General features: G+C 39.9%; 1 protein-coding gene across 2 annotated transcripts in view; it reads right to left on the bottom strand.

The window, feature by feature from the left end:
• Window positions 1–1,595: 1,595 nt before the first annotated feature.
• Window positions 1,596–12,774, bottom strand: part of LOC136420716 (titin-like) — a 49,753-nt gene continuing 38,574 nt past the window's right edge. For both annotated transcript variants that reach the window (XM_066407805.1, XM_066407804.1), the window contains exon 41: window positions 1,596–3,489. In XM_066407805.1, the coding sequence (XP_066263902.1) occupies window positions 3,176–3,489 (314 nt within the window). In that variant the 3' untranslated portion in view covers window positions 1,596–3,175. The remainder of the gene's footprint in view (window positions 3,490–12,774) is intronic.

Here is a 12,774-nt window from a genome sequence, read left to right on the forward strand (position 1 = left end):
TCCGGTGATGTCCACAGACTCCGTCTTGACGCTGAGCGTTCTCGGACCTAGTGTTGGCGTGGTGTTATTTTTGCGTTTTTAAAAGGCTACACACTACGTAGGGTTCGTACGCATAATTTTGTTTAGAGTGTCACAACCTCTTTCTGGTGGGAAACATATACTTTTGGCCACTATCTTAAATTCCTTTTTTTTTTCTTTCTAAAGAACTTCTCTTGTAATACATAATATATTATACAATACTTGACGAGACGGTTTGAATTTTGCAATGAATGCTGTCGTTTTTCTGACTAGAAAGTGGAACTTTATACTTAAGACATGCGTACGAACCCTGGTTAGAGACCTCATCATGTTGAAGCTGGCACCTTGCCTTTTTTGGCGACGCCTCAGGGGCGAAGGGATTTTTTTATAGGCTGACTTTGTTGATTGAAATGAATACTTTTTTGTTTCCTGTGACGTATGTTTCCGTGTAATCATATGTTTCCGTGTGTGTCATAAGTTTTCGTGTTATCCTATGTTTTCGTGTTATCATATGTTTTCGTGCGTGGTATTTTAGTCACCAGTTATCAGCCTGGTTTATGTCGTTGGTTATCCATTATAGATCCGTATACGTACTTAGATACGTTCCGTTCATTTACTGCAGTTGTTCATCAGCACATTCATACACAAAGGCACACCCATTCATCCATTCATTCATTCATTCATTGATGTTTCCTTCACATCTCCTCTGCATAATGAGATTTTGAAGCACTTTGCTTCAAGTTACTATTTAGTGTCAGCTGTGTATGGCACTGTTTCTCTCTTCTCATGAGGAAGAAGGCCGTCACTGAATCTGTGCATTTCCTCTCTCTCTCTCACACACTCTCTCTCTCTCTCTCTCTCTCTCTCTCTCTGTCTGTCTCTTGCAGTGTTTCGTCACTGTTTCCTGACCATGGCATGGCCAGGTGATGCTAACGTACTTTGAATGTGTTTTGTGTTCGGTTGTTAGGTGTGATCTGTTGTTGTGCTGTCTCGATGGGTATGTATGTAAAAGTGTGGATTTCTGTAAGTCGTGTTTTTTTTTTTTTCTTCACTTTTCTGCCCAGTCTGTTAGAAACGACAGACGTGAGGTGAGATGGGAGCTTCAGCATGACGTCACGTTACGTTAGGCGGCAGCATGCAGCCAGCCAATCACAGTCGAGTCAGGTGATGTGACTAGGTCACGTGATCGAGACGCCGATGGTCTACTGGCACAGAGGCATGATGGGTAAATGGCGGATGAAGTCTATGAAGTTCTGGGCATGCGTAGAATGTCTACCGGCTTTTGTAAAGCACAGATGATGATGGAGGCAATATTTGCGCATGCGTAGTGAGGTCTGTTAGTGTCATGCAGAGGTCAGAAGACATGAGGTCATGGGTCAGGGGTAACAGATGAAGAGTTGTGTACCATGGTAGTGATGTTCGAATTTCGTGTGGTCTGCCCTTTGGACTCCGAGCTTTGAGATGTTTGTCATATCTAGTTAGAAACTAATCTTACTTAACTCACACACATACCTTTCACCATTCACTTCATCTACAAACGTCACGCATTAAAAACCCGACAAAACACCACAAAAATTGATTTTTCATCTGCTTTATTCTAGTTGCTAAGCGAATACATGGAAATGCGATAGCGGAACTAAGAAAAGGGGGTTTCTAACTTACAATGTTCCTTCTTAAGTACATACCACATTCGGCCAGGGAACTCAGGTACCAGTAACATGGCGTCGTCGTCTTCATTTACACATGCCTCGACAGAAAGGTCTCCACTCCGGACGCCCCAACCAATTAGCACAGATATTTCGGTCACGTGATTTACCAATGACTCTTCCATGCACACCAGCTCTCATTGGCTGATTTTGCCTTTCACGGCGATTTCAAACTTCAGTAGGGCGCCTTATATGGCGACAGTTAAGCGCATGCGGACTAGTCACCAGCCTGGGTGGGTTGCTCTAAAATCCCATAATACTCTCCAGGCGGCAACCAAGTAGTCGATGACTAAAGTCACGTGACGCCATGGTACAAAACTCTTCCGATTTTCGGGTTTCTATGGATACAGGCTTGATCTTAGTGCCTCGACCAGTAGCCAGTCGCTCACCTGAATCTACTGTTCCTTGGCCAGAATGGAACTATCTTAGATAACACTCAATCACACGTTTCTAGTCTAATATTGCAATGGCAGAAAATGCAGAAGCCGTACAGAAACCCCCTTTGCGCATGCGGGTCCTGTCATCTTGTCGTCGCAGCTCTCTCACGTGATCGTTGCCTGGCAACAAGATCTTACTTGAAATGAGGGGCAGGTTGGGAATTTTGACAAATGCGTTTTAAGTTGAGGGGCTTTGTTGCATTTTCAAATTTCCCGCCAAGGCTTCGACCAATCAGTGAGAGGAGCGACGTGGTCAGGTGGATGACAGGAGTTACGTCAGGTAAAATGCAGTTCGGACAAGTTCGGTAGTTCCCGGACCGTGTCGGATTTCTCCGTCCACGTTCGGGGGTTTCCGAGTCTGGTAAAAAGGTAGGGCGCAATTATAATCGCCCATGGACACAATGATAGTTGTCCCAGTCGCTCATCAATTCGGATTCGACAGCTCAGGACTTCTTCTTATCAATACAGCTGACCTTGACCAAGGTCAAGGAAGCCGTTTGTCTTGAACGTTTCTGTGTGGCTTCTTTACAGAGTTACAGATTACCGCCCCCTAGCGGCTGCCCGCATCCCTCCCGCAAACTTACAGCTGCAGTACCGGCGGCTGCAGCGCCAGGGGGCGTTTCAATCTTCATTTCAGTTCTTAGTATCGTTACATAACTGTTAGACACATAGCATTGTTTCTCAGCAATTGTCTTAAGGTTGCAAGAAGACTTAAGATCGAGTACATCTTCGTTTGCGGATTCTTAGTTGCAAGCATTCAATGCTGCTTTCGTTTCGTTGTACATAATTTGTCTTGGTCCATATAAAAATATATCTTTATCTTATAAAACTCTTATCTTAAACTACTTGCTACTCTATCTACTGAGTTCTTCTATATCTACTTTGTCATATTCTTCATTGTCGTGGATCTAACGTCCTACGCACGATCACGTGATACGCATCTTTCGTACACGTCACCTGACCCTGCGTAGCGACGCCAGCTCGCTCATTTGCATAGTCGGGACGTCTTGTTGCTTACGAGGACTCACCAATGACGTGCAGTGTGATATCACACTGGTCAACGCCGGCCTCGTTCTCAACCTTAACCTTGTAGATCCCCGCGTCGTCCTTAATGGGCGCGAAGATGGAGAGAGTCGTGTTGTCTGGGGTTGTCTTGACTTGGAACTTGCTGCCCTGCACGATGGGCACGAAGTGCTTCCCGTTGGAGAAGCGCTTGCGGGTCCAGGTGACTTTGGGGGCGGGCGTGCCGCCGATGCGCACCGTCAGGTGCACGTTCTCGCGCTCGCTGATCGTCACCGACGAGGGGTACTCCTCCACTCGGGCGGAGGCTGCGGACAGAGAGGCAGGGATGAGGATGGAGTCGTGACAATGGACTGATCTCAATAAACTACTAGTACTACCCATTGCAATTAGCAGTTCGACCAATGAGAGAGTGGCTGCATGTCTATCAAATATTTGCATTTTTATGTTTTTATTTTGCATTTCTACGTTCTGATTGAGGTGGGCGGGTCTATGGACAGGAAAACCAATCGGCCCTTTGAGCTGCACACCGACCTGAAGTTAGCAGCCCTTTCGGCAGCCGATTCCAGCAGCCGATTCAACAGCCCATTCCAGCAGCCGATTCAGCTATAGGAAAGCTAGCAGCTGATTCGGATGCACCATTACTCACTATATTTACTCATTTATTTGATTCATCGGGTTTTTCGCCGTGAATGTGGACAAAATTGATATACGATCTCTTCCGTGAAAACTCGGGTCCATACTTTGAAAGTCAAGTTACTTTAAATGGGAAAAACGCAAAAAAAACAACAACAAATAACCATCAGAGCGACACCTACTGGAAAATGTGTGAATTGCAGTTAAACTTACACGCCTGGTAATTGTGGCTACCACCTTTAAGAGAAACACAAGTGAACGTGTCCAAATTTACCTGCGAGATTTAATTAACTCCCTCAAGAATTATTTAATTTACCTCCCAAAAGGGACACTAATTGACTACAAGAGACTACGATCTCAAGATTTCCGTTTTGTAGCTACTGTACTGAACAGATGGCTTTTAGCTAATAAACTAAATTATTCAGGCGAACTTGGAAGGCATAGTATGATAGCTAACATTCTAGTGCATCTTCCAAAAGTTTCAAAATTTACCTGCCGGATTTAATTTACCTCCCACAGGGACACTAATTGACTACAAGAGACTACGATCTCAAGATTTCCGTCTTATAACTACTGTACTGAACAGATGGCGTATAGCTAATAAACTAAATTAGGCAGGTGAACTTGGAAGGCATAATGTGATAGCTAACATTCCAGTGCATCTTCCAAACGTTTCAAAATCTACCTGCCGGATTTAATTTACCTCCCACAGGGACATTTATTGAATACAGAACGATACGATCTCAAGATTTCCGTCTTATAGCTACTGTACTGAACAGATGGCTTTTAGCTAATAAACTAAATTAGGCAGGTGAACTTGAAAGGCATAATGTGATAGCTAACATTCTAGTGCATCTTTCAAAAGTTTCAAAATTTACCTGCCGGATTTAATTTACCTCCCACAGGGACACTAATTGAATACAAAACATTACGATATCATGATTTCCGCTTTAGAGCTACTGTACTGAACAGATACCTTTTCGCTAATGAACGAAATTAGGCAGGTGAACTTGGATAGCATAATATAATAGATTACATTCAAGTGCATCTTCTAAAAGTTTGAAAATTTACCTGCCGGATTTAATTAACCTCCCAGAGGGATAATAGTTGAGTACAATAGACTACAACCTCAAGATTTCCGTTTTTTTGCTGCGGTATAGATCACATGGCGATCTGCTAATAAAATAATTAGGCAGGTGAACTCAAAAGGCTCTATTTAAAAGCTAAGATTCTAGTGCATCTTCTAAAAGTTTCAAAATTTCCTTGCCGAATATAATTTACCTCCCGCAGGGACACTAATTGTGTACAAAAGACTACGACCTCAAAATGTACGCTTTTATTGCTGCTCTACTGAACAATGGCTTTCTGTAAATAATCTTAATTAGGCAGGTGAATTCATAAGGCATTATATGATAGCTAAAGCTCTAGTGCATCTGCTAAAAGTTTCAAAATTTACCTGCCGGATTTAATTTACCTCTCACAGGAACACTAATTGACTACAAAACCACGATCTCATGATTTCCGCTTTATAGCTACTGTACTGAACAGATGGCTTTTAGCTAATAAACTAAATTAGGCAGGTGAACTTGGAAGGCATAATATGATAGCTAACAATCTTATGCATCTTCTAAAAGTTTTAAAATGTACCTGCCGGATTTGATTAACCTCCCACAGGGACAATAATTGACTACAAGAGACTACGGACTCAGTGTTTCCGCTTTTATTGCTACTGTACTGAACAATGGCTTTCTATTAATAATCTAAATCAGGCAGGCGAACTTGGAAGCCTCAATATGATAGCTAACATTCTAGTGCAGCTGTAAAAAGTTTCAAAATTTACCTGCCGGATTCAATTTACCTCCCACAGGGACACTAATTGAATACAAAACACTACGATCTCATGATTTCCCTCTTATAACTACTGTACTGAACAAATGGCTTTTAGCTAATAAACTAAATTAGGCAGGTGAACTTGGATAGCATAATATAATTGATTACATTCTAGTGCATCTTTTAAAAGTTTTAAAATTTACCTGCCGGATTTAATTAACCTCCCACAGAGACACTAATTGAATGCAGAACACTAGGGTAGGATTTTAAACTTCCCGCCTCAATCAAAATGTTAAGCGGGTATGCTGTTATTAAACTAAATTAGGCAGGTAGACTTGAAAGGTATACTTTGATTGCCAACAACATAAACTGTCTTATAAACGTTTCAAATTTTACCTTCCTGATCTAATTTGCCCCCCATGGGGACATTAATAAAGTAAGAGAGTTTATAGGATTTTAAACTTCCCGCCTCAATTGAAAATGCAAAGCGGGTATACTGTTACTAAACTAAATCAGGCAGGTAGACTTGAAAGGTATACTTTGATTGCCAACAACCTAAACTGCCTTTTAAACGTTTCAAATCTTAATTGCCGGATCTAATTTGCCCCCCATGGGGACAGTAGTAAAATATGAAAGGGTAGGATTTTAAACTTCCCGCCTCAATTGAAAATGTAAAGCGAGTATACAGTTACTAAACTAAATTGGGACATTAATTAAATCCGGTAGGTATATTCTAAAGCTTTTAGAAGATGCACTAGATTGTTAGCTATCATATTATGCCTTCCAACTTCACCTGCCTAATTTAGTTTTTTTAGCTAAAAAGCCATCAGTTCAGTACAGTAGCTATAAAGCGGAAATCTTGAGATCGTAGTCTCTTGTAGTCAATTAGTGTCCCTGTGGGAGGTAAATTAAATCTGGGAGGTAATATTTGAAACTTTTGGAAGATGCACTAGAATGTAAGCTATCACATTATGCCTTCCACGTTCACCTGCCTACTTTAGTTTATTAGCTAAAATCCATCTGTTCAGTACAGTAGCTATAAGACGGAAATCTTGAGATCGTAGTCTCTTGTAGTCAATTAGTGTCCTTGTGGGAGGTAAATTAAATCCGGCAGGTAAATTTTAAAAGTTTTAGAAGATGCGCTAAAATATTAGCTATAACATTGTGCCTTTCAAATTCACCTCCCTAATTTAGTTTATTACCTAAAAGCCATCTATTCAGTACAGTAACTATGAAACGGAAGTCTTGAGATCGTAGTCTCTTGTAGTCAATTAGTGTCCCTGTGGGAGGTTAATTAAATCTGGCAGGTAAATTTTGAAACTTTTAAAAGATGCAGTAGATTGTTAGCTATCATATTATGCCTTTCAAGTTCGCCTGCCTAATTTAAGCCCCGGTCACACTAAACCCACGTCGTACCTACGATGCACGTACGATGCATTTCCCGTACAACGCAGGTAAATCGCAGGTAAATCGCAGGTAAATCGTAGGTAAAATCAGCTATTGCAGAGCGTCGGGCAATGTTCAAAATTTCATCCAACGTCGTACGATTTTTATAGCCTCATATTTAGGCTTTATTGCGGCCTTTTTATCTAATGATGAGGTGACGAATTCATAAATTTCGACCATGTTCTGATGGTTTCAGTTACCCTGATGTATTGCCGATGCTGATGCAAATTGTAACCATCATAAGACAATAACAACCAGAAAACAGTGCGCCCGTAGAATAGCCTGCTTCCAAGTTTAGATTTTCTACGTGGCAGGTCCAGAACCAGGCGCATATAATTGCTTTATGTCTGTATACACCTGGGTTTATAATTAGATCATACCTCAGTCCTATCCTGTCTCTATTTTCAGTTTTTGTTTGATGTTTTATGCCTATTATGTGCTTTATTTTTGATGGACAATACAACTGGCCTATCATATTCTTTCTCTGGGCCATCCGCAAACTGTTCTCTTGGCAAACTAAAAGTAGAGACAGGATGGGACTGAGGTCTGATATGATTATGAACCCACGTGTGTATAGCCATGAAACAATCGTATGCATCACCTGCGCGCGATACTTGATCTGACACGTGGAAAATCATAGCCTTGAAAGCAGGCTCTTCAGCGGGCGCGCTGTACAACGGTTGCCACTGTGCTCTGGTGGCTGCACTTTTCAACAACATCGGCAATATCAGGGAAAACTGAAACCATAAGAAAACGATCGAAATGTATACATTTTTCACCTCATTGGTATAAAAAGAAGGCCGTAGTGAAGTCTGTATTGGGGGCAATAAAAATCGTACGGCGACGGAGGGAAAATTTTGAACATGTTCAAAATCATCTTTAGCTGCATTTTTCGACGTAGGACGCTCGGCGATGGCTACTTTTACGTGCGATTTACCTGCGATTGACCTAGGTACACTAGAAAAAACCATCGTACGATGTACCTTCGTTATATGTGACCACCACTTTGTATGTGTTAACTATTGCACCCAGTTTTTCCCAAACGTACGACGTACGGCGCTGTCATGACGGAAGAAACCCCATCGCAGGTACGACGTGAGTTTACTGTGACCGTAGCTTAAGTTTATTAGTTAAAAACCATCCGGCTACTGTTCAGTAAAGTAGCTATAAAGCGGAAATCTTGAAATCGCAGTCTCTTGTATTGAATCAGTGTCCCTGTGGGACGGTAATTAAAGCCGGCAGGTTAATTTTGAAACTTTTAGAAGATGCACTAGATTGTTATTTATCATATTATACCTTCCAAGTTCACCTGCCTAATTTAGTTTATTAGCTAAAAGCCATCTGTTCAGTACAGTAGCTATAAAGCGGAAATCTTGAGTTCGTAGTCTCTTGTAGTCAATTAGTGTCCCTGTGGGAGGTAAATGAAATCCGGCAGGTAAATTTTGAAACTTTTAGAAGATGCACTAGATTGTTAGCTATCACATTATGCCTTCCAAGTTCACCTGCCTAATTTTTAGTTTATTATCTAAAAGCCATCTGTTCAGTACAGTAGATATAACACGGAAATCTTGAGTTCGTAGTCTCTTGTAGTCAATTAGTGTCCATGTGGGACGGTTATTAAATCTGGAAGGTAAATTTTGAAACTTTTAGAAGATGCACTAGATTGTTAGCTATTATATTATGCCTTCCAAGTTCACCTGCCTAATTTAGTTCATTAGCTTAAAGCCATCTGTTTAGTACAGTAGCTATATAGCGGAAATCTTGAGATCGTGGTCTCTTGTAGTCAATTATTGTCCCTGTGGGAGGTTAATTAAATCTGGCAGGAAAAGTTTGAAATTTTTACAAGATGCACTAGATTGTTAGCCATCATATTATGCCTTCCAAGTTCACCTGCCTAATTTCGTTTATTAACTAAAAGCCATCTGTTCAGTACAGTAGATATAACACGGAAATCTTGAGTTCGTAGTCTCTTGTAGTCAATTAGTGTCCCTGTGGGAGGTAAATTAAATGTAGCAGGTAAAGTTTAAAACTTTGAGAAGATGCACTAGATTATTAGCTATCATATTATGCCTTCCAAGTTCACCTGCCTTATTTCGTTTATTAGCTAAAAGCCATCTGTTCAGAACATTAGCGATAAAGCGGAAATCTTGAGATCGTAGTATCTTGTAGTCAATAAGTGTCCCTGTGGGAGGTTAATTAAATCTGGCAGGTAAAGTTTGAAACTTTTACAAGATGCACTAGAATGTTAGCTATCACATCATGACTTTCAAGTTGACCTGCCTAATTTCGTTTATTAGCTTTAAGCCATCCGTTCAGTACAGTAGTTATAAAGCGGAAATCTTGAGATCGTAGTCTCTTGTACACAATTAGTGTCCCTGTGGGAGGTTAATTAAATCTGGCGGTAAACTTTTAAACTTTAAGAAGATGCACTGGATTGTTAGCTATCATATTATGCCTTCCAAGTTCACCTGCCTAATTTCGTATATTAGCTAAAAGCCATCTGTTCAGTACAGTAGGTATAAGACGGAAATCTTGAGATCGTGGTCTCTTCTAGTCAATTAGTGTCCCTGTGGGAGGTAAATTAAATATGGCAGGTAACTTTTGAAACCATTACAAGATGTACTAGATTGTTATTAATCATATTATGCCTTCCAAGTTTACCTGCCTAATTTAGTTTATTAGCTGAAAGTCATCTGTTCAGTACAGTAGCTATATAGCGGAAATCGTGAGATCGTGGTCTCTTGTAGTCAATTAGTGTCCCTGTGGGAGGTTAATTAAATCTGGCAGGTAAATTTTGAAACTTTTAGAAGATGCACTAGATTGTTAGCTATCATCTTATGCCTTCCAAGTTCACCTGACTAATTTCGTTTATTAGCTTAAAGCCATCTGTTTAGTACAGTAGCTATATAGCGGAAATCGTTAGATCGTAGTCTCTTGTAGTCAATTATTGTCCCTGTAGGAGGTTAATTAAATCTGGCAGGTAAAGTTTGAAACTTTTAGAAGATGCACTAGAACGTTAGCTATCCCATTAATCCTTTCAAGTTCACCTGCCTAATTTCGTTTATTAGCTAAAAGCCATCTGTTCAGTACATTAGCGATAAAGCGGAAATCTTGAGATCGTAGTCTCTTGTAGTCAATTAGTGTCCCTGTGGGAGGTTAATTAAATTTGGCAGGTAAATTTTAAGACTTTTAGAAGATGCACTAGATTGTTAACTATCATATTATGCCTTCCAAGTTTACCTGCCTAATTTAGTTCATTAGCTTAAAGCCATCTGTTTAGTACAGTAGCTATATAGCGGAAATCTTGAGGTCGTGGTCTCTTGTAGTCAATTATTGTCCCTGTGGGAGGTTAATTAAATCTGGCAGGAAAATTTTGAAACTTTTAGAAGATGCACTAGATTGTTAGCTATCACATTATGCCTTCCAAGTTCACCTGCCTAATTTTTAGTTTATTATCTAAAAGCCATCTGTTCAGTACAGTAGATATAACACGGAAATCTTGAGTTCGTAGTCTCTTGTAGTCAATTAGTGTCCCTGTGGGAGGTTAATTAAATCAGGCAGGTAAATTTTGAAACTTTTAGAAGATGCACTAGATTGTTAGCTATTATATTATGCCTTCCAAGTTCACCTGCCTAATTTAGTTCATTAGCTTAAAGCCATCTGTTTAGTACAGTAGCTATATAGCGGAAATCTTGAGATCGTGGTCTCTTGTAGTCAATTATTGTCCCTGTAGGAGGTTAATTAAATCTGGCAGGAAAAGTTTGAAATTTTTACAAGATGCACTAGATTGTTAGCCATCATATTATGCCTTCCAAGTTCACCTGCCTAATTTCGTTTATTAACTAAAAGCCATCTGTTCAGTACAGTAGATATAACACGGAAATCTTGAGTTCGTAGTCTCTTGTAGTCAATTAGTGTCCCTGTGGGAGGTAAATTAAATGTAGCAGGTAAATTTTGAAACTTTTAGAAGATGCACTAGAATTGTTAGCTATCATATTATGCCTTCCAAGTTTACCTGCCTAATTTCGTTTATTAGCTTAAAGCCATCTGTTTAGTACAGTAGCTATATAGCGGAAATCGTGAGATTGTGGTCTCTTGAAGTCAATTATTGTCCCGGTGGGAGGTTAATTAAATCTGGCAGGTAAAGTTTAAAACTTTTAGAAGATTCACTAGATTGTTAGCTATCCCATTATGCCTTCCAAGTTCACCTGCCTGATATCGTTTATTAGCTAAAAGCCATTTGTTCAGTACATTAGCGATAAAGCGGAAATCTTGAGATCGTAGTCTCTTGTAGTCAATAAGTGTCCCTGTGGGAGGTTAATTAGATATGGCAGGTAAATTTTAAGACTTTTAGAAGATGCACTAGATTGTTAGCTATCATATTATGCCTTCCAAGTTCACCTGACTAATTTCGTTTATTAGCTAAAAGCCATCTGTTCAGTACAGTAGCTATAAAGCGGAAATCTTGAGATCATGGTCTCTTGTAGTCAATTAGTGTCCCTGTGGGAGGTAAATTAAATCCGGCAGGTAAAGTTTGAAACTTTAAGAAGATGCACTGGATTGTTAGCTATCATATTATGCCTTCCAAGTTCACCTGCCTTATTTAGTTCATTAGCTAAAAGCAATCTGTTCAGTGCAGTAGTTATAAAGCGGAATTCTTGAGATCGTAGTCTCTTGTAGTCAATTAGTGTCCCTGTGGGAAGTAAATGAAATCCAGCAGGTAAAGTTTGAAACTTTTGGAAGATGCACTGGAATGTTAGCTATCATATTATGCCTTCCAAGTTTGCCTGCCTAATTTAGTTTATTAGCTAAAAGCCATCTGTTCAGTACAGTAGGTATAAGACCGAAATGTTGAAATCTTGGTGTTTTTTTATTCAATTAGTGTCCCTGTTACATGTAAACTAAATCCGGCAGGTAAATTTTGAAACTTTTAGAAGGTGCAATAGAATCACATTATGCCTTTCAAGTTCACCTGCCTAATTTCGTTTTATAGCTAAAAGCCAACTGTTCAGTACAGTAGCTACAAAACGGAAATCTTGAGATCGTAGTCTCTTGTAGTCAATTAGTGTCCCTTTTGGGAGGTAAATTAAATAATTCTTGAGGGAATTAAATCCCGCAGGTAAATTTGGACACGTTCACTTGTGTTTCTCTTAAAGGTGGTAGCCACAATTACCAGGCGTTTAAGTTTAACTGCAATTCACACATTTTCCAGTAGATGCGGGTCTTATGGTTATTTGTTGATGTTTTTCTGTGTTTTTTCCCATTTAAAGTAACCTGACTTTCAAAGTATAGACCCGAGTCTTCATGGAAGAGATCTTATATCTATTTTGTCCACATTCACGGCGAAAAACCCGATGAATCAAATAAATAAGCAAATATAGTGAGTATCGGTGCATCCGAATCAGCTGCTAGCTTTCCTATAGCTGAATCGGCTGCTGGAATGGGCTGTTGAATCGGCTGCTGGAATCGGCTGCCGAAAGGGCTGCTAACTTCAGGTCGGTGAGCTGCACTTAGAAATTTGGTGAGAGAAATACTCAGATACATAGGGATACGTGCATTAATTTGATTCAAAAGTCGAAGCTAATTATGCAGCAATTTCCAAAAGTATGTAAACAATCGGTCTAATCCATCAAGAGCCTTTTTTCATTAAAACTTGTTAATGCTTTGAAGCACAAAATGCA

Source organism: Branchiostoma lanceolatum, chromosome 15 (assembly GCF_035083965.1).
Source record: "Branchiostoma lanceolatum isolate klBraLanc5 chromosome 15, klBraLanc5.hap2, whole genome shotgun sequence".
Lineage (NCBI taxonomy): Eukaryota > Metazoa > Chordata > Leptocardii > Amphioxiformes > Branchiostomatidae > Branchiostoma > Branchiostoma lanceolatum.